The sequence below is a fragment of the Anas acuta genome, chromosome 25 (genome assembly GCF_963932015.1).
Source record: "Anas acuta chromosome 25, bAnaAcu1.1, whole genome shotgun sequence".
Classification (NCBI taxonomy): domain Eukaryota; kingdom Metazoa; phylum Chordata; class Aves; order Anseriformes; family Anatidae; genus Anas; species Anas acuta.
This window is the reverse complement of record NC_089003.1, coordinates 2,576,532-2,596,740: the sequence shown is the minus strand read 5'-3', so window position 1 is coordinate 2,596,740 and position 20,209 is coordinate 2,576,532. Positions and strand designations below refer to the sequence as shown.

The window sequence follows — 20,209 nt, the reverse complement described above, 5'->3', positions numbered from 1 at the left end:
GGGCGAAGCGTCGCCCATGTCGGAGCCGGGGTCAGCGGAAGGAGCTTCTCTAAGGTGCTACAGGGCTTTGTCCTTGCCCTCCTACATTTTGTCCGAAAAGCTGCCTTGTCTGCTGGTTCTGGAACCTGCCCCATAGTGAGCTCACAGAGGCAGGGGGGGACCCAGGAGCTGCTGCCTGTGAGGCTGGGGGGGCTCAAGCCCTGTGGGCACGGGGGTCCTGCTCCTCCTCGCTCCCCCAAATCTCAGCATAGACAAGGCTGGGACCTTGTACCCACACCTCGCTGGTGGCTGCTCAGGGCACAGACAGCCCCGTGCCTCCCGTGCAGCTTGCTCGTATCATTTAGCCCCCATATAAAGCCCCCCCCATGGCAGGCACCAACTGCTTAGAAATGCCCCAACATGATGGAGAAAGCCAAGACATGGGCTTGCTCGGGTGGGTGGTGAAGCCACGAGCCTTGCACTGCTTCTTTGGAAGAGGGGAAGGTTTTTTTTGGGGGGGGCCAGGCCTGGGAAGAGGAGAGTGGGGTGCACTTGGGGCCCCCTCCTGACTCCTCACAGCCACCTTCCCCATCACAGCTGTAGGTGAGATGGGTGCCAAGGGAGCACCTCTAGGACTGGTGTAAACAAGAAAAATAAAGTAAAAAAAAAAAAAAAAGTTTTAAAAAAAGTAGTAAAAGTAATAAAAAGTTTGGACTTTTTCATTTTGCTGCTGGTGTTTTTTTTTTTTAATTATTATTTATTTTTTTTTAAGTTAAACGGTTCTGTGGCAGCGCTGGGGAGGATGCAGCCGCTAGCAGCCCTTGCCACGTATTTTTATTTATTTCTTTAATTATTTTTAACCTTTCTCTTTCGCCTTCCCGCCTTGGGGGCGTCTCGCACAGGAGCCGCAGCAGCGAGCGGCGGGGGGGGGGGGGGGATCGCGGGGCGGGGGCTCTGCTGCACCCGGAGGCGACGAGAGACCCCGACCAGCTCCGAATACCCCCAAATACCCCTAAATTTTCCCGAATACCCCCGGGTCCTCCCCCCCCCCGGTCCCGCCTCCCTGCCCGGCTCCTCCCCGCGGCTGCGCGGCCCCGGCTGGGCCCTGTTGGAGCGGAGCGGGGCGAGATGGTGAGCGCGGGGCCGGGGGGGGGGGGTCCCTGGGGAACGGGGAGAGAGCAAGGGCTGGGGGCACCCAGCCCCTCTGGGGTGTCCCTGAACCCCTGGGGGGGTCTCTTTGCCTGCAGGTGCCCGAGCTGGAGAAGCCCACGGTGCGCATCCTGCGGCCGGAGCGGGTGCTGGGGATAATCCGGGCCATCAAGGAGCAGGGGAGCAGCAAGCTGCAGGTACCGGGCCCCAGCACCGTGCTTTCACCTCCTCCCCCCCTCACACCCCCTAATTTTTGCATCCCCCTCAGCACCCAGATGCACGCAGCTCTGCGCGGTTTGCTGGTGCAGGGGGAAAAGCCCCAGACGAGCTGGGGGGAGCTGTGTTTGCAGGCTGCCCTTTGCTTCCCTCTTATGCAAGCCATAAATATTAGCCAAGCCCCAAACCTCCCCCCCCACACACACACCCAGACGGGAGGATTAAGCCTTTTGGTGCTGATAAGAGCGCCTGGGGTGCAGGAAGGGTGCTGCCTGGCTCAGCTGGGGGGGGGGACATCTGCTTCCAGCTGGCAAGGACACCCAAATTCCCATCCCCGAGCTGCTCCCATGCTCTGCTGCGGCTCTGTGCTCTCACGTGAGATGTGCTGACGCCGGATTTGCATCCTTGGCTGGGTGCTGCAAAGGCAGAATGAGCTGGGTCACCTGCAGCTTTTGGTCTTCTCTCACCCTCCAGGTCATCTCTGACTTCGACATGACGCTGAGCAGGTTCGGGTGCAACGGCAGGCGCTGCCCCACGTCGCACAGTGAGTTAAAAAAGCCTTGCTGTCGGCTTTTCCTGCCCCTAATTCCGGGGGGTTTCTGTGTCTGTGTCCGCAGCGGGTGCTGCTTTCACAGCCCTCGCCTCCAGGCAGCCCAAAAACCATCTCCTGGTCTTTGTGCTCCAGCTTTGCAGACGAGACTCGCAGATGCTTCTTCCCTTTCTCACGCTTGAATCCTAAAACTTTCAGCCTTCACGTTTCTGGGCTACAAAAAGGGAATTTTGTCTTTGCAGATATCCTCGACAACAGTCGTGTTGTTAGCGAGGACGGCAAGAAGAAGGTAGGCACTTTGCAGGGCTCTTCATCCCCATGGCCCATCATCTTGGGCTTATATTGGCTGATGATAACAGAGGGGAAAGTAAAAATGAAAGTTTCATTTGCATACTCAGCTGTGGGCTTTTTTGGCCTGATAAGAGCAGGAAGCGTGTCTGCCTACTCCTCTGTACCTGGAGTGTTTGGGCCAAGAGGAGACGCAGCCAAGCTAGCGGTGGATTAACTCTTCCTTCAGAGATCCCCAGATTTGCTCGGAGTGAAGTGGTTTTGGCCGCGTTTTTGTTGTGTATTGTGTTGCTTTGGGGGAATTCAGAAGTGCTGCGTCTGCTGATTACGGTCTCTTTGGACTCAATGTTCGCTCTGTGTTCTCACTTGCGTACGATGTTCCAGTTAAAGGATCTGCTGCACTATTACTACCCCATAGAAATCGATCCCAACCGGACCCTGGAAGAGAAACGTCCCCTGATGGTGGAGTGGTGAGTGCCTGCCTGTGGTCTACTTGTTTCCTTGGGGAGCATTGGGGGAAACAGGAAAAAGGGAATTTCTGAGCCAAGGCCAGGCACAGAGGAACGTGCTGAGCCCTAGAAGTGGTTCCTTTTGCTTGTAGGGTCCCCTTTAACATTTTTTGGGTGTGTGGCACACACTCACCTGATTGTGCCTGTCACACCCAGCTGGCAAATAATTTGAGTCACTGGATAAAAAGCAAAAGCTACAAGATCTTGAAGAGAAGGGGGGGGGGGCTGTCCTTGTTGTCCTTGCCTTCAGGCACGGGAGTGGTGATGCTGGATCCCTGGCACGGGTCTGATTTCCCTGCACGCTGGTGCCTGATGTTGGTGCTGGCAGCTCCCTGGGTCTCGTAGCATGTCCCAGGAAGCTCACCCTGCTGCCTTTCCCTAGGTGGACCAGGGCCCACGACCTGTTGTCGCAGCAGAAGATCCAGAAGGGTGACATCGCCCAGATAGTCAAGGAATCGGACGTGATGCTGAGGTATGTGCCAGGGGTCGGCACGCTGCTTGGGGCCCTTCCTCCCCTGCAAGTAGCTCCCCCAAGGCCACGTCGCCGCTCGTGTTTTCGGAGAAGAATCTGGGGGGAGCTGAACTGATTTCTCACCTCACCTGCTCGCTCTGATCCGCACGCCGCCCCCGACGTGCAGCAGATGCAAATCTCTCTTCCTTCCTGGGGCTGAGCTTTGTGACAGAGCCAGGAGCCAGCACCACCAGCTGCAGCCTGAGCTCTGCTCCCCGAGGCTGCCCGGCTCCTGGGCTGGCTCCTTCCTGCCCAGAGCCTCTTCCATCTCCTTTCATCTTGGCAAGGAGCACCCAGATGAAGCTCCCCGAGCCTGGGCAGGCAGCAGGCAGCTCCCCTCTTCCAGAATAGATTTTCTCCCCGCTCACTGTAACCGCTGAGCCTTATCCAGGCCCTTGACTCAGGAAGCTCTCAGGGGTTCTGGGGGCTCTCAGGAGGCACTGGGTGAATGGCTCACATGCCTCACCTTGCTCCATACCTTCCCACAGGGTTGTTTTGTTGAGGTGAGGTCTGGTGGCTTTGCTGTGCACCCTCAGCATGCACCACAAAACCCCAAAGCACCGTGATTTTTGCAGAGCAGGCACAGGCTTTTCTTTTTGGGGAGTCCCAGGCAGAACTGTGAACCTTGGAGCTGAGAGCGTTGGCAGCCCACCATGCACAGAGCACCTCTTGCTGGGAGGGAGTAACGTTAATACCCTGTCACGGATGCTTCTCCTCCAGGGATGGATTCAATGAATTGTTTGACCAGCTGTACAAGTACAACGTCCCCATATTCATCTTCTCTGCTGGCATCGGCGATGTCCTCGAAGAGATAATCCGGCAGGCCAATGTCTTCTACTCCAACGTCAACGTGGTGTCCAACTACATGGACTTCGACGACAGCGTGAGTCCGTGCAGCGAGCCTGCAGGGGGGAGGTTTGAGAGGCTGGAACTTGGTGCTATGATATATTGAACAGACACGCTGCTAGGTTCAAAGCTGCCCATTAAAATTATGAAGTATTGCATCCCTCCAGGTAGGACTGGCTCTTTTCTGGGCCATGGGAGCACCGTAGGGGCTTTGGGATGCCTTGCTGCCACCACAGATAGCACAGGAGCAGCTGAGCATCGATGTTCAGGATTTTGTAGGTTCCTCGTCTTCCAAACTTACTTTTGGAGGCTGAAGGTGACCTGTGTGTCTGGGTATGCCCTGGGCTGGATGCTGATCCGGCGCTGCACGGTCAGCATGGAGTTAACCGGCCGCAGAGGTCTCCCCTGATCCGAAAGCCAGATGTCCTTTAAAGCAGCTTGGAAGGCCTTTGTTGATGTGCGAAAGGCTGAAAAGTCCCAGTTCACATTAGAAAATGACCCGCTGTGCACAATGAAGCCCTCTGTTCCCACGGGTGGTGTGCTGGGGCCGGCAGCCTCCGGGGGAGATGGGGCAGCAGAACAGCCTCCTGGGGCTCCCCTGATTGTGGCTTTCCACGGCCCCTGAAGAGCACCAGGGCAGTACAGAGCCCAGCCCGAGATCTCCAAGATCCTTCGGGTTCTCACCATATGGAACAAGCTCATCCTGCAAAATGGGGCCCTTGGGGCCTCTCTCCCTGTGTTTCGTGGCTCCTTGGGCACGTCTCGGAGACGAGAGCTGTCATTCTGCGAGCGTCCCCACCTTATCCCCCTCCCAGGAGGGGGTCTGCGGCTGCAGCACAGCAAAGGGGTTGCTTTGGGATCAGCGTGGCTGTCCTGTTCTGCACAGGGAGTCCTCAAGTGCTTCAAGGGACCTCTCATCCACACCTACAACAAGAACAACAGCGTCCTGCAGGGGACGGAGTATTTCCAGCAGCTGAGCGGCAGGACAAGCATCATCCTGCTGGGGGACTCCATGGGGGACCTGACGATGGCAGACGGGGTTCCCAGCGTGGAGAACATCCTCAAGATCGGCTTTCTCAATGACAAGGTGGGTGTGAGAAGCAGCCTTCTTGCTGCCAGAGCGGGGGGGATGCTGGATTTGTCTCAGCTCCCGTGGAGCATGCAAGGGAGCTTTGGAGCTCTTGGTGTGCTTCAGGCATTTTTTTTGGGGTGGTTATTGAGTTATTGGCCCTTCTTGTCTATAGCACCAAAAAATGCAAGGGCTGTGGGTGCAGCATCTTCATTCTCAGCTGTTCACAGTCCTCTTTCTCTTCTCCCTTCCCTGGTGGCCTCACGGCAGGTGGAAGAGCGGAGGGGGAAGTACCTGGACTCCTACGACATCGTTCTGGAGAGCGACGAGACGCTGGATGTGGTCAACGGCATCCTCCGCTACATCCTTCTGGAGACATGAGCTGGGAACCTGGCATCCCAGCCCCGGCCAGGGGAACCAACAGACGTCCTTCCCCTGGCAGAGCCGGGCTGGGTTTTCTGGTACCCTCCTGAATCCATCCTGGTGCCTGGGGCACTCTCCCTGCCCCGGCTCTCGTGTGTCGTGTCCATCCCGAACCTCGCCGCCTGTCCTCCTGGAAGCGGAGGGCTGAGATGTGGGAAGCAAGGAGCCTGCTCCTTGTGCCCCGTCGGTGCCTCGGCTCTGCTGCTTCCCCCTCAGACCTCATCCCAGCTCTGGGGGCCACACAAACCATTTAGGGCAGAGACGTCCCTGCGCTTAGCTTCAGCGGCTGAGCGCAGAAACGGAGGGGGTTTGCTGTTGGTCGAGGGCAGACCCGTTTTAGATCGAAGCTGTTCGCTTTTAACTGCGTTCCCATCTAAGAAAACAAATTTCTCTCCCGATGTCCTGTGTTCTGTGGCTTTGAGGTGCTCAGGCTGAGCTCCGGGCACCTCTGGGCATTGCCAAGCAGTGCTCCTGCTGCCAAAAATCCACTGATCCCTGTGCCATCAAGTCTCAGCCTCTGCTCCCTCTGCTTCTGCGTGGGTGCAGGACCCATTGCCCAGCAGGGCTTTGGGGTGGGAAGGGAAAGGAAAAGGGGAAAGAGAAGGGAAGGGTTTGGGCAAATGCTGCAGCAAGGCTGGGGCTGGGAGCAGCGTTTGAAGCCCATGGGTGGGATCGGGGAGGAGCAGCCAGCCGCGGTGTGGGGGGTTTTGGGGAGCATTTTAGGTAAGGGTGATTCCATCCGAAACTGCTGGGCTCGTTCTGGGCTCTTGGAGGAGCAGTAGAAAGAAGCCCTTTTATTTTTGTGGAGCCTCTGGTGAAGTTAATGAAGAGGAAAACTCTTGACAGCCCCGATGGCAAGCGGCAAATTGAGACCCTGGTGTGGGAAGCTGCTCTCATCCTGCCGCATGTAACTGGTGGCACCTCTTGGCCTGTGAGCTCCGTGTCCAGCCCTCCGTGTGGGCTGAGAACATTGAATTTGTGAACAGCACAGATTTCCTTCTCTTAGATGAAATAAAAGACCCAGGTGAGTTCTCCTTGCACCACTGCCCGGCGAAACGCGGATCTCTCATTGCAAAGTAACCTGACACAGAGGGAAAAAATCTGGAAACCAGTCGAAATCGTTTATTTGGTGCCCTGTCATCATTAGAGGGGCTCACTCCGACCCTTTGCACAGTTCTGGTCTCGCCTTTTTTAATCTCTCTCTGCGAGGTCACACAGAGCCGGTGGGGAGGTGATGGGGACGTGCTGGGACAGACCTGAGAGCGCCGTTCAATTAGCTGCATTTAGGCATCAGAACCAAACGGGGCTGATTTTTCTCCATCCCTGCTGGCTGCGGCCGTGGGGTGGGGAGGATGAGGAGGACACGAAGCAGGGGATGTCCGTGGGGCATCAGGGTTTGATCCTGGGAACCTGAGCCACCTCCAGCCCGTGTCCCAGGGGAAGCAGAGGCTGGGCCAGCAGCAGGGACCAGCAGGGAGGGCCCCTCTTTATTTCTCTTCTCCTTTAAAGATTGGTATTTAAGTGTACTTAAAACTAACAAAAACGGAAGAAACCAACAAAAAACACCCCTAAACTACAGCAATACGGCTGAGATGGAGGGGGAGATCTCCCCTTCCCTGCGGCATCGCAGGAGGTGCAGTCGCTGGCCAAGGACAAGGGAGAGGAGCTCGGGGACAGCCTGGGGAGGGGGTGCCACTGCCCCGACCCCCCCGTGGGGCACCGAGAGCAGAGGGGTCGAGGCAGGGCTGGGGGCAGAACTGGCGGCAGAGGGGACGTGGGGCAAGGCTCGAGGGGATGGGGGGACATGGGGCAGGGTGGGGAAATGCAGGCACTGCCCCCCCCGGGGGGCACTGAGATGCCCAAGAGTTTGGGTGCTTCCCACCTTCTGGTCTGGGCGCGTTACCTGGGGGCTGGTGAGTTTTCGTGTCCGTGAGGAACACATCAAATCCCCCTCAATTAAACAATGGGGGGGGGGGGGGCAAAATATTGTTTTTTGTTGTTGTTTTTTTTTTTTTCCCCCTTGCAAGGGGCAGGGGCAGGTTCCCAGTTGGCTCCCTGGGGAGCCTGGCCGTGGCGTGGCAAAGGGCAGTCCTGTCCCCGGGGGGAGCGGGGGCTGCACCTCACAGCTCCTCGTGGATCTTCTCCTGGTCCTCGTCCGACTTCAGCTTCAGCTCCTCGGCCGTGATCTTCCCGTCCTGGTTGCGGTCCTGGTTCTTGAACATGTCGGCGATGACTTTGTCGGGGTCGGAGCTGGGCATGAGGCGCCCCTTCCCTTCTGCCACTTGGGTCAGGATGAAGGTGGAGAACTGCAGGGGGGAGAAGGGACGGGGATGGGATGGGATGGGATGGGATGGGATGGGATGGGATGGGATGGGATGGGATGGGATGGGATGGGATGGGATGGGATGGGGATGCTGCTCTGCTCCAAGCAACAGCAGGGACACGAGAAGAGGCTGCCCCCACTGCCCCAGCCCCGCTGCTCCCCATTTCCAGCAGCAATTCTCCAGGCCTGGGCATTTTTCCTGCCCAGCGCTCCCAAATGTTTGGGATCAGCGGCATCCTCTGTGTGCTGCCCCCAGGGGTGGGCTCCCCGTGCCCCCCTCATCCTCCCGCACCCCACAAGCCTGGCAAAGTTTGGGCACCTCATCGGCGGGGATCTGCCCGTCCTTGTTGAGGTCCATCTGCTCGTAGAGGTTCTCCGGCGGGTCCCCGTGCCAGATGAAGAGGTAGCCTTCGGGAACCCCCTCCTCCATGGAGATCAGCTCCACCTCGAAGCGGAGCACGGCGCTGCCTGGCACCCCCCGGGCTGCAAAACAAGTGAGGGCTCTTGCACCTGATGGGCAAAAGCTTTCCAGCCTCCAGCAAGGAAAAAAAAAAAGGTGAGGGAGAGATGCTGAGGGTTTCAGAAACCCTGGGTTTGCTCGGCAGACGTGGCCGTGGTGCCCCTACCTCCGCTCTCCCCGTGGCCCAGGTGCGGGGGGACGATGAGCACCCGCCTCTCCCCGGCACACATGTCGAGGAGACCTCTGTTGAGCCCCTCGATCACCTTGTTGGTCCCCAGAGTCACCTCCTGGGGGCTGCCGTAGTCGTGGCTGCAGGGGGCACAGAGAAGACGGCGTGGCTGAGAAACCCCCTTGGACCCAGCGGGCTCCCTCCTGCGCACCCAAATCCTGCACCTTTCCCTCCCGTGCCCCAAAATCCTGCACCCCCCCTCCCCCATCCTGCCACCCCGTGGCCGTGCCACCGCCGTCCTGGTGCACGCACGAGGAGAAGAGCTTGGTGCCATCCAGCAGGGAGCAGTTGTAGTGGTAGCGGACAAAATCCCTGTTGCGGGTGGTGATGTTGCAGCCCTCGGGCCGGTACACAGTCTCCATCTCCACCGGGTCGGCCGGGTTGTGGAAGTCGATGACGTGGACGTCAAAAATGAGCACGGCTGAGCCGGGGATTTTGTCCCCTGGAAGAGGAGGAGCAGCAGCGAGATCTCAGCTGGCTGAGCACGGAGCTGGGAAAAAAAACCTTTCCCTGCAACCCAGCGATGCTGCGGGTCCCCTCACCTGCTCCGTTCTCGCCGTAAGCCAGGTGGGGGGGGATGACCACCCGCCTCCTCTCCCCCATGCAGACCCCTTGCAGGCCCTGGTCCATGCCGGGGATGATGTAGCCCTTCCCGATGTAGGTGTTGTAGGTGTGATTTCGGGAGTAGCTGCAGGGAGAGAAGCGTCCCGAGCACCCAGCACGTGGCCCTGCTCCCACCAAACCTCGCTCCATTTGGTAATTACTTTTTTTTTTTTTCCTAATCCTTTTCCCTCTTTGTTACCACCCTCTCCTCCCAACTCCCCTGGGATTTTCCAGCTTCTCCTTGCTGGGAGAGGACCAGGGGTGCACGGGGGCGTCCCCCCATAGGGCCGTTTCCTCGCCCCCCCGTACCTGGAGTCGAAGAGCGTCCCGTCCATCAGCGTGCCGTTGTAGTGGTAACGCACAAAGTCCCCGGTCACGGCCCTGCGCTTGCAGGACTCCGGCACCTCCAGGTGCTCCAGGAAGACCCCATCCTTGGGGTTGTGGAAGTCCACCAGCAGCACGCTGAACACCAGCGAGGCTTGCGGTGGGATCACGGTCCCTGGGGAGGGGGGGCACGGCTCAGCTTGGATGGGGGTCCCGTTCCCCGAGCAGGAGCAGTGGGGTGATGCCTGGCTTACCGTAGCCCTTCTCCCCGTAGGCGAGGAACGGGGGGATGATGATGCTTCTCTTCTCCCCGGCACACATGCCCAGCAGCCCCTGGTCCATGCCCTTGATCAGCCACCCGGTGCCCACGTAGGTGTCGTAGGTGCTGTCCTTGCTGTAGCTGATGAGGAGGAACCAGGAGAACAGCTCTGGGGCTGCACCAGCACCCCCCAGCCTGAAAGGGAGGCTCCCAAGTCCTGCCCCAGGCTGGCATCCCCAAGTCCCCACCGTTCCCAGTGCTCCCAGTGCCGGCACCCAGTACCTGGAGTCGAAGGGGGTGCCGTCGAGCAGCGTGCCGTTGTAGTGGTACCGCACGAAGTCCGAGTTCTCCACCGTGCGGTTGCAGTGCTCGGGTTTGGACAAGGTGGTGATCTGCAGCTTGTCGTTCTTGTTCCAGATGTCCAGCATGACCACGTCGAAATACAAAGTGGCATCGGGGGGGATCAGCCCCGCTACAGGGGCGGCAGCGAGGGCAGGGAGAGAGTTAGGGGAGGGAAAGGCAAGGGTGGGTGCCCTGCTGCATGCAAACGCAGAGCTTTAAAGCACTTGCAGCATCCTCCCCCCTCCCCTGAGCAGGACAAGGGGGGGGCATTTGTCCCCTGATGCTCCTGCAGGGTGCTGGTGGATGGGGACCCGACCTGCCTGGTGCATGGGGGTCTCCACGGAGCCATTAGTGCAAGGGGGAAGGCGATTGCTTTTTTTTTTTTGGGGTGCCCCAAATGCTGCTGTGTCCCAGCAACGCCTCCATCCTTCCCCAGCGCCTGCTGGGTGGGTGCCAATTCTCCGTGTCCCCCCCCCATAATGTGGGTTTGCCCCCATCCACCCCCCCCGCAGCCCCTTACCCACGCCGATGCTGCCGTAGCCCAGGTGGGGGGGCACGATGAGGTGACGCCGCTCGTTCACGCACATCCCCTGCAGCCCCCGGTCCATGCCGGTGATCAGCCGCCCGACGCCCACCACGCCGGCCACCGTGGCCCCTCGGTCGTAGCTGGGGGCGAAGGGACAGACCCGTCAGCACCGGGGGCTGAAGGGCAGGCTGAGACCCACGGGGGCTGAGCAACTCCCTCCGCCTCGCCCGGAGCACCCGCGCTGAATTTGTAGCTTTGCAAATTTCTTCCTTCAGCCAAAAATGTGCCCAAATCTCCTACCCCGTGGCAAGGCTGATGGCGGGGTCTGTGGTGCCCCTGCTAACCCTGGGCTCTCTCCCAGGTCTGGAATTCACGGTAACGAAGCATCCCCCAGCCCGGTCTCAGGGCACCAGCCTCAAGTTTTTCCCCCACCTCACTGGGATCGGGGTCCCCCCACCCCAACCAGGGATCAATCCTGCCCTGCCCGTGGTGCAGCTGCCTCCCTCGACACCCCTGGGGGAGTGCAGGATCAGGACCCCCGGGTGCAGAGGAGGCAGGAGATGAATTTATTTGGGGCTGAACTCTCAAATATCCTCGCAAATTTTGCACGGCAATCTGGCCCGGAGGTCTGCGCGCTGCCGGGCTTGCTGTGGCTTCCCTGTAATTTCACGTGTGCCACGTTTGCAGTGAGGAGGAAAGAAGAAGTCCCAGGCCTCATTTTTAAACTGCAAATTGGTTTTTATTTTATTTTATTTTATTTTTTAAATCTTAAAACACAGGCTCCGGGAAGCAACTGGGGGCCGTTCCAGATAAAGGGAAGCCCTTTATCCCATTTCATGTGCTGGGAATGCTTCTCCTGGAAGCACGCTGCAGTGCTCAGGACAAAGAATTATTTTAGCAGCAAAATTCCCCAGGCCCCCATCGCGTTTGGGGCGTGCAGCAGCAGGAGGGGCAGCCCGTGGCTGATTTCCTTTCTCTCCCGTTCACGCTTGCAAGAAAATCGAGACAGGCTGAGCCGGGAGCAGAATCCCCCTGCTCTTTAGGGGTCTGAAAAATGCCCAGCTGGAAAGTTTTTGTTCCCAATCTGGGCTGGGGCTGAGCTCCAGCACAGCCCCCTCTGGTTCTGTGCTTTTGCCCTGTGCCTCCTACCCCTCCTCGCCCCGGTGCAGATTAGGAGCTGCACCAACAAAACCCGGGTTTATAACCAGCGTGGGCACAGCAGGGTGGGTGCAGAGGCCGAGGAAATCCACGACCAGCAAGACCCGAAGCCTGTTAGGTAACGAAGGGATTTCGCCGCTGCCACGTCTCAAAGTGCTTCAGGTATTTTCTCTGCCTGTGCAGTACGTGCAAGCACACGCCTGGAGCGCAAAGCATCTCAGCCAGGGCCTGATCCTGCCCCTGCCTGGGACGGGCTTGCACCCGGGGGCAAATGGGAATGGGGCTGGGCTGGGGGCTGCAGCCCTGACCGGGCTGTGCCATCCTGGGCAGCTCCCTTGGGGCCACCCCGGTCTCAGCCCCGCCGTGAGCACCCCCAAAATCCCCCCTCGGGGTCCAAGCTGCGGGGCACCGAGCGATGCAGGCGGGGGGGCTGACGGGAAAAGGCATCCCCTGGCCCTTGGGGCCGTGATGGGGGGGACACGCGGGGGGGGCTGGGGGCAGCATGCAGGATTCCCCAGCGCGTGGGGCGGCCGCATGCAGCTGGTAAAGAGCCAAGGGCGATACCTGGAGTCAAACTTTTTGCCATCTTTAAAGGTCCCATTGTAGTGGTAGCGAATGAAATCCCCCATCTGGACTTCCCGCAGGCAGATTTTGGGGATATAGTATCTGTCTATCACCACGTCTTCCAGGGGGCCGGGGTCCCCCAGCCCCAGGACCCCCAGGAGGCTCAGCAGGAGGACGAAGCTGCCCAAGGCCATGGCGCTGGGAGGCTGCGGCCGGTTGGAAAGGCTCAGAGCGGAGAGGAAGGCGCAGAGGTGGGGCCTCCCCGGCCCCTCTCCCGCGCCGATGCGAGCTCAGCCCGGCCCAGCTGCATTTCTGTACACGTGTAACGGGGCCCAGCCGTGCTGCCCTCCGCCAGCCTCCCCACTGCACCACCGGGGCAATTCCCCAAACCGGCAGCAACGGGGCAGGCGGAAAAAGTCACAGCGGCAAAGCTCCGTGTCAAGACTTTTTTTTTTCGCCCCCTTTTTTTCTTTTTTTTCTTTTTTTTTCTTTCCCTAGGCAGTCCTTTCTGCAAAGGAAAAAGCTGAAGAGACCTATTTGGAAGCAAGTTTGTGCAGCTGGAGGTCCCATCCCAGCAGCCGCTCCGGGTCCTAGTGCTGCCTGCGCTCCTCCCAGCACCCACGGCTCAGGATGCTGCTTCCCACTCCCTCGCACTTACGGAATAGTAAATACAAGGAATTAACGGTTTTAATAACACCTACTGCTCTTCAGTCTGCTGCTGGCAGATCTTTTACTGAATGGCAATGATTAAAAACGCGAAACTGTCCCTGTAGAAGACTTTCACAGATCGGAGCAGCATCAAGTGCACGTTTATGTGTTGCCCCACATCCCTGCTGTCCCCCCAAACTGTTGGTGCTGTGCTAAGGGCCCTCTGCAAGCCCCAGGTAGGAAATATGACAGGTTCTGGATCTGAACTGAATCCCAGCTTCTCAGAGGCTCCTGAGAGCAGAGGCTCAAGCAGAGCAGCATCAGCTGCCCTGAGCCCAGACCCAGGGTGCTCTGTGGATCTCTGAGGGTCCATGCTTGGGCCGAGCCACCTCGGCATGGCTTGGGGGGACTTGGGGCTCTCCCCATGACACAGTAGGGTCAGGGTCTGACTCTGGGGCAAGTGAGCTCTTACTGAGGGGGCTGGCATCCCAGGGGGCTGGCATCCCAGCTGGTTTGCTGGCGAGCTGCTCGTTTGCAGGGAGGTGCTGGGCACTGCTAACGGCCTCTGCTCCACAGCCAAAAATCTCAGCAGCTCCCTGGCTCCTGCCCCGTGCTGCCGCAGCTCTCAGAGCCACTGTCCAGCAGCAGCACAGCTCTGGGCTTGGGCTGAGGCCAGTGTGGCCGTGCCGAGGCCTGGCACGGCTCAGCCCTGGGGTCTGGCACGGTGCAGGGCGAGCAGCCTCCAGCTCGCCACTAGCCAGCAGCGAAACCAGCACCGGGCACAGCCTGGCTGGGGGGATCCAGGCTGCGCAAAACCAGCCCTGAGCGCACCCCGGAGCCTTCCCAGGAGCTGCTGCCCCCAGGCCCACCCCGGCACCCCGCGCTCCGAGCGCATCCCCGGGGAGGCGCAGCAGAGGGCGCAACCCCCCCAGCACCTCCCCGACCCCTCGCTCCTCCTTGCGCGCAGCGCGCAGCCCCCGCGGGCCTTGCGCCAGCCGCGCAGAGCCGCACTAAGACCCTGCGCGCCCGGCAGGGGCGCACCGCCCCTTCCTTCCCATCCCCTTTTCCCTTTCCCCGCCTGCCCACCCCTTGCGCGGGGCGCTGCGCGGGCATTGCGCGGCGGCTGCGGGGATGGGCGGCGCGGCGCTGGCGCTGCTGCTGCTGGTAGCGGTGGCGGAGGAGCCGTGCGCGGCGCAGTACGAGGAGTACAGCGTGCGCGGCTTTCCCGCAGCCGCGCTGGAGCCCCTGCAGCGCGCATACGCCCGGGCGCTGGCGCAATACGCGGGCGCGCACTGGGCGGAGAGCGCCCGGGAGCTGGAGGCCAGCCTGCGCCTCCACCGCCTGCTGCGCGACAGCGAAGCGCACTGCCACCGCCGCTGCGCGGCCGAGGGGGACCCCGCCGAGGACCCCCTCGCCGAGGGGGACCCCGCGGAGTGGGAGTGGGAGCGGGAGCTGCAGCTCTTCGGGAGGCTGCTGCGCCGCGCCGGGTGCCTGCGCGCCTGCAAGCGCGGCCTCCCCGTCTTCCAGCTGCGCTACCCCCCCGCGCAGACGCTGCGCGATTTTCAGCGCCGCCTGCCCTACCAGTACCTGCACTATGCGCTCTTCAAGGTGAGGCGGCGCGGCGTCCCGGGGGGGGGCGCAAATGCCGCGCAACGGGGCGCGCAGGGGGCGCGCAGGGTGCCGGGGTCGCCCTGCTCTTGTGGGTTGGGGGTGGGCGTCCTGCAGTGCTCTGGTCTTGCCTTCACCTCTTCCCCCCCCCCGACCTGCACGGCCCCCTCCTCTGCCTCTCATTCTGTAGCTGTCCCGCAGCCCAGCCCTGCACCCCCCCAGTTTGCGCCCCTCATCCTGCACCTCCCCATGGACACCCCCATCCTGCATCGCCCCATCCCGCATCTCCACTCTGCACCCCCAAAATCCTGCTCCTGTCCATCCTGCATCCTGCTGTGCTCCCCATCCTGCAGCCCCCACCCCATACCCCCCATGCTTGGCATCCCCCCTCCCCGGGCTCCTCCATCCTGCCCCTGCACCGTGGCACGTCAGCGGCATCTGGGACGCATCAGGCAGGATGTGAGGGGGTGTGCCTGCAACTGGGGGCCCTCGTGGCTGCCCCCCTCCACAGCCCTTCATGGCCCTGGTCCCCTCCTCTCACAGCCCCTTCTGGGGGGTTCCTGGGGGCTCCCCGTGTCCCCCATCCTGCTGTGGGTACGAGCATCCCCCAGCACAGCTCTTCGTGGGTGCCCCTGGCCCACACGGAGAGGTTTTCCTGGGGATTTCTCCAGGTCAGCAGTGCCTACGTTCTGCCGGCGTTGGCACTGAACCTGATGTCCCCAAGGTCCCCCAGCCTGGGGAGGGGGACACAGGGGCTGTCCCAGCTGGTGGAGCATGACCCGAGCTGGCGGATCCAGCAGTTTTGTGACCACTGCAGGACACGTGTTGGGATGCTCCATCGGGGAGAGGCGCGTGCCCAGGCTCACGGTGCACACGTGGAGGGGTTGGTTTGAGGTGTCCTTTGCCAGAGCTGTGCTGGCAAAGCTGTTCTCCTTCCCCAGATGCCACGGGTGTGCTGGGCCCCTGCTGTGCCGTGGGCTGGGCTGGCTGCTGGTGCAGAGGCTGCTTTAGTCCTCAGCGCTGCTGCCCCCCTCACCTGGCAGTGACGAGGGACAGCCTGGCCTAGATACTTAATGTGTTTTCCTCTCGGTTGCTCTGGCTAAAATCCACGTAACGGATGCTTTGTCCAACCTCCCCCAATCTCAATTCCCCGAAATTGCAACCTGAGAGCTCCGAAAAGCAGCGGAAGAGTGGGGGCAGCTCGCTGGGCTGGCAGCTTGGTTGGAGGAGAGGGGACACGTGGGACAAACCCGAGCCACGTGGATCGCTGCCGGTGGGACACGGGGGTCCCCAAGGGAGCTGAGCCATCCCTGCTCCCACCATGGGCACGGGGAGAGGTTGGCGGGTCTCAGCACGAGCAGTTGCATCAGCTGGATTTATCTGCCTTGTCTGTGGTCCTGCATCCTGCCCAGCCCCTGCTGCCATGGGAAAATTGGGCTTGGGGCTGGCACCGAGGGCACTGGGCTGTCCCCTCCTGAGGAGCAGCCTTCTGCCCTGGGCCACTTCCCTGTGCTGCCCCACAGCCCTGGGGCTCGGTCTGGGCTGTGGTGCTGGGTGCTGAGCCCCCACAGCCCCAGCATCTCCCCACGAGCCCCCCCATGCCTCCCTCCATCAGCTCTTCCTCTTCTCCCCAGTCCAACAAGATCGAGAAAGCCGTGTCCGCTGCCCACACCTTCCTGCAGAAGAACCCCAAGCACGAGATGACCTTGAAGTACCTGAACTATTACAGGACGATGGTGGATGTGGACGAGTACCTCGTCGACCTGGAGGCTCAGCCCTATGAGGTGAGGAGGGGACGGGGCTGGGGTGGGACATGGACACCCCGTGGGGATGGGAGCTCGGCGCGTGCCTGGCTGGCAAAGCCCATCCTGCTGAACCCAGAGGCATCAATCCCAGCTGAGCCCTGGCTCGCCCACCTTTCTGCCCCCAAAAAAAACATCTCCGTGGGGCTGGTGCCCGGGATGAAGCAGTGTCCAGGGGAGCAAGGCAGGTCTGGTGTCTGTGCCAACCGGCGTGGGGCTGGGCACCGTGCTTGGTGCTCGGCGAGGAGGTGAGCGGAGCCCTCTCGGTTCCCTGCAGCCGATTTTCGTGCGGTCGGTGAAGCTGTACAACAACGGGGATTTCCGGAGCAGCGCAGCAGACATGGAGCAGGCGCTGGCCGAGTACTACAAGGCGTACGAGGACTGCCTGGCTGGCTGCGAGGGCGCCTATGAGCTGCAGGAGTTCAAGGACTTCTACCCCGCCATCGCAGGTGGGCGGGTGGGTGGGTGAGCGGTGGGGCTGGGGGCAGGTTTGGGGCATGAAACCCCAATCTGACACCTCTCCCCAGATCACTTTGTGAGCGTGCTGCAGTGCAAGGTGGACTGCGAGACCGAGCTGACCCCCAACGTGGGCGGCTACTTCGTGGAGAAGTTCGTGGCCACCATGTACCACTACCTGCAGTTCGCCTACTACAAGCGTGAGTGCCAGCCGGGAGCTGGGGGGGCTGCACCCCTGGGGTGTGCTGGTGTCACCCCCCCCCCCCCCCGGTGTCACCTTTCCCCTCGTCATGCTGCTGCTGCTCCCTGCAGTGAACGACGTGCGGGACGCGGTGCGCAGCGTCTCCAGCTACATGCTCTTCGACCCGGACGATGCGGTGATGCAGCAGAACTTGGTCTACTACCGCTTCCACCGCGAGCGCTGGCACCTGCAGGAGGAGGACTTCGAGCCCCGGCCGGTGAGAGACCCCCCCCCAGACCCTCACCCTGTGGTTTGGGCATTTTGGGGGCCTGACGTGACCCCCACTCCCCTTCCTGTGCCCAGGAAGCCGTGCGCTACTACAACCGGACGGCCGCCCAGAAGAAGATGCTGGACTTCGCCAGGCAGTACCTGCAGGCTGACGACGAGGTAGGTGACGGCCCTGGCTTGGGGCACTTATGGGTGCTTTTGGGTCCTTCCTTGGGGGGTCCGACCCCAGAAAGGGCCATAGCAGGCGCGCATTTCCTCCCCATCCTGTGCTGCAGATGGAGGTGGATGACGGCGAGGAGCCGGACCCGCGGGACCTGCCCTCGGACGGCGAGTTTGAGGGCGAAGGCGACTACGAGGAAGGCTTCTTTGCGGAGTGGTGGCAGGAGCCCAAGACCAAGGGGGACAAAGCTGACGAAGGTTCCTGATGCCGGGATCGGGGGGGTCGTGCCTGGGGGCGTGGGGTGGTTGCTGCCTGCCCCCCGGTGTCACCGAGCCCTCCTTGTTTGCAGAGAGCCTCTGATGAGCCAGGCGAAGGGGACCCCGGCCCTGACGGAGCTGGATGGTGGTGGCCCAGCGATGCCACCGTGGGGACGCCGGGCTTCAGGCTCCTGCCAGCTGCTGCACAAAAACTCAGGCTCACCGGGAAGGGCTGATCCTGCCCGGTGCCCACCGCAGGGCTGCCTCTGCCTCCTGGACATCCGCTGCCCCCAGTCCCAGCGGTGGAGTGGTGGCACCTCCACACCACCATGCCTGGCAGGGTGCCCCCTGAGCCACCCGTCCCCGGTGTCCCCAGGAGCCCTGGTGCCGGCGGTCCCCTGCAGCACTGGGGTTTGCCGTCCCCCTCGGCTCCTCCCCAGGAGCCGTGGATGGGGGTCAGGACCCAACCCTAGTGCTGTCACGAGGCGTTCAGTGGGTTTCCCTGCGCTGGGTGCGACGCACGTGGGTCCTGCGCATCCTTGGAGCTCATCCAGGGCTCCTGCCCTGGGGCTTCCAGCATCTCACCAGCAGCTCGCAGAGCCCTGGACCCCCCTCAGAACCCATGGCCCGGTGCTGCTGCAGGGGTCCTGGTGCTGTAGCGGGGGTCCCAGGGCTGCAGCAAGGATCCCGGGGCTGCAGCATCCCCGTGCCAGCGCGTGGCTGCAGCCTGGGGGGGCTGCATTGCCCGTGCCCGCGTGTGCCTTGAACTCTCACCACACCAGCCCTCCGTAGCCTTAAGCTCCATTAATTTAATACTTCCCGTCTTGCACAGTTGCTTTTTTTTTTTTTAATTATTATTATTATTATTATTATTTTACTGGTGCTGAACTTTTAATAAAATCCAGACCGGTCTTTTGACAGCTGCCTCTGCCTTGGGGCTCCCTGGGGCTGGGGTGCGCCCGTGGTAGGAGAGGCCCCACAGCGGGCAGGGGGAGGGATGGGCAAGGGTGCTGGGCACCCCTGCGAAGCAGGGAAGACCCTAAAAAAGGTCAGGGGGTTGCCTAAGGGGGGGGTGGGTTGGGGCCCCCTGAATTGTGCCAGGTGAGGCTGGAGGCACCGTGCACCACCCCAGTAACCTGCGCAGCATCTGATGGTTGGGGAGGGGGCTGCGTGCATCACCCCAATACCAATCCTTGGGGTTCGTCACCCTGCTGCTCGTCTGAGACACGCGATGAGCACCCCCTGATGCTGGTCCTGAGCTGTAGGGCGGGATGGCCCCGTTCCGGGCTGCATCGCTGCCGACAAGCCCGTGCCCGCCCTTGGGCACGGGGCGTCCAGGGGCAGGCAGCGTGCGGCCTCCCCGCTCCTCCCTGCTGAGCCGGGCGCGTTTCTGCTCCCCTTGGAAGTTGGCTGCGAGGACTGAAACCGAGAGGCTGAATCATAGCGTTGGCCCCGGGGGAGGGAAGGAAGGGAAAAGAAGGGAAGGGAGCGAAGGGGGCGGCGGGGAGGCTGCCAGCACCCCACCCCTTGGTGCCACCGAGCCCCCCTTGCGCCAAGGTGTCCCCAGCTCTGCCCACCCCGCACCGGGCTGGTGCCGAGCCCCCAGAGCTGCGGGCGAGGTTTTTGGGGGGCGCAGGAGGTTGCGGGTGGGAAGAGCTAAGGGGAAGGCAGCGCAGGCGGTAGGAGCGGCTGCGTGGCAACCCATGCGCCGGGCAGGGCCCTGGTTGTCCCCCGGGAGGAGCTGGGTTTGTCACCGATGGGTCACGGCCACCCGGCGGGGTGCGGCCGCTGGGAAGCGCCCGGCTCAGCGCTGGCGTCGAGGCCCTGGGGGGGGCAAAGGCTGCTTTATCTCCCCAGCACGCTGGGCGAGGGCGGTGTAGGGCCTGGGGGCCATCCACCCTACTGCGATGCACGCCCGGGCAGGGTGTCCCCCCCTCGTCAGCCCTGGGGACACGGCGCCTTGCTCCCACTTCTCCACTAGCAGTGAGCAAAACCCTTTGTGGCCCCAAATCAGGGTCCCCGGGGGCTTTTCCTGCTCCCACCCGCAGCCGGAGCTGCCCTCGGGGGTGTGCGGGGTGGGAAGGGGGGGGGCACAGGTTGGGAATGGGGGCGCCCCCCGGGAGCTGCAGCACGGAGCAGGATGGCTCCGTCGTGGCCTCCGTGTCCCATGGCACGTGGGGACGGCAGCGCTGGGCTGATGGGGACGTGTTGGGGTGCAGCACCACGCCGGGCTTCCCTGCGGCCCCTCACCTTGACCAAGGAGGAATTTGGTCAAGATTTTTTGCCCTTCATCCCAGCTGGGCTGCTCCATGCCACCGTGCTGTGCCATTCTCTGTGCCCCTCTCCTCCTCGTGCCGGCTGCGCTCTCGTCATGCTCTGGCTCCCCAAGATAAACCACAGAAAAAAAAAAAATAAAATAAAATAAAAATGAAAAAACAAAGAAAAAGAAAAAACAAAGAAAACCAAACTCCGTTTTCTTGC

At 61.5% G+C, this 20,209-nt stretch overlaps 3 protein-coding genes across 3 annotated transcripts; 2 read left to right on the top strand and 1 right to left on the bottom strand.

The window, feature by feature from the left end:
- The first annotated feature begins 967 nt into the window (after positions 1-967).
- On the top strand, positions 968-5,938 carry NT5C3B (5'-nucleotidase, cytosolic IIIB). Its single transcript, XM_068660493.1, has 9 exons — positions 968-1,110; positions 1,227-1,325; positions 1,819-1,888; positions 2,137-2,183; positions 2,567-2,652; positions 3,074-3,163; positions 3,923-4,085; positions 4,935-5,135; positions 5,388-5,938. The coding sequence occupies exons 1-9, from the start codon at positions 1,108-1,110 to the stop codon at positions 5,496-5,498; spliced, it is 870 nt and encodes a 289-aa protein (XP_068516594.1). The 5' UTR covers positions 968-1,107; the 3' UTR covers positions 5,499-5,938.
- Positions 5,939-6,640: 702 nt separating this feature from the next.
- FKBP10 (FKBP prolyl isomerase 10) lies at positions 6,641-12,621 on the bottom strand. The gene is made up of 10 exons (XM_068660482.1): positions 12,329-12,621; positions 10,601-10,746; positions 10,021-10,210; positions 9,734-9,879; positions 9,465-9,654; positions 9,095-9,240; positions 8,805-8,994; positions 8,490-8,632; positions 8,183-8,346; positions 6,641-7,846 (listed from the first exon to the last, which is right to left on the bottom strand). Exons 1-10 carry the CDS (start codon positions 12,520-12,522, stop codon positions 7,661-7,663), a joined length of 1,695 nt encoding a protein of 564 aa, XP_068516583.1. The 5' UTR covers positions 12,523-12,621; the 3' UTR covers positions 6,641-7,660.
- A 1,427-nt stretch (positions 12,622-14,048) lies between these two features.
- P3H4 (prolyl 3-hydroxylase family member 4 (inactive)) lies at positions 14,049-18,646 on the top strand. The gene is made up of 8 exons (XM_068660494.1): positions 14,049-14,584; positions 16,219-16,368; positions 16,664-16,835; positions 16,914-17,042; positions 17,155-17,300; positions 17,387-17,470; positions 17,587-17,728; positions 17,821-18,646. Exons 1-8 carry the CDS (start codon positions 14,108-14,110, stop codon positions 17,829-17,831), a joined length of 1,311 nt encoding a protein of 436 aa, XP_068516595.1. The 5' UTR covers positions 14,049-14,107; the 3' UTR covers positions 17,832-18,646.
- Positions 18,647-20,209: the final 1,563 nt, after the last annotated feature.

What these genes read in the sequence shown, in the direction of transcription:
- NT5C3B (XM_068660493.1), top strand. An exon ending in CGTCCCCTGATGGTGGAGTG is followed by an intron (nt 2,653 to 3,073) that starts GTGAGTGCCTGC and finishes GCCTTTCCCTAG; the next exon opens with GTGGACCAGGGCCCACGACC. An exon ending in ACATGGACTTCGACGACAGC is followed by an intron (nt 4,086 to 4,934) that starts GTGAGTCCGTGC and finishes TGTTCTGCACAG; the next exon opens with GGAGTCCTCAAGTGCTTCAA.
- FKBP10 (XM_068660482.1), bottom strand. Translation starts at nt 12,522, where the DNA reads ATGGCCTTGGGCAGCTTCGTCCTCCTGCTGAGCCTCCTGGGGGTCCTG. An exon ending in CTACGGCAGCATCGGCGTGG is followed by an intron (nt 10,211 to 10,600) that starts GTAAGGGGCTGC and finishes CCGCCCCTGTAG; the next exon opens with CGGGGCTGATCCCCCCCGAT. An exon ending in GGGACGCTCTTCGACTCCAG is followed by an intron (nt 9,241 to 9,464) that starts GTACGGGGGGGC and finishes CTCTCCCTGCAG; the next exon opens with CTACTCCCGAAATCACACCT.
- P3H4 (XM_068660494.1), top strand. Translation starts at nt 14,108, where the DNA reads ATGGGCGGCGCGGCGCTGGCGCTGCTGCTGCTGGTAGCGGTGGCGGAG. An exon ending in TGCACTATGCGCTCTTCAAG is followed by an intron (nt 14,585 to 16,218) that starts GTGAGGCGGCGC and finishes TCTTCTCCCCAG; the next exon opens with TCCAACAAGATCGAGAAAGC. An exon ending in TGGAGGCTCAGCCCTATGAG is followed by an intron (nt 16,369 to 16,663) that starts GTGAGGAGGGGA and finishes GGTTCCCTGCAG; the next exon opens with CCGATTTTCGTGCGGTCGGT.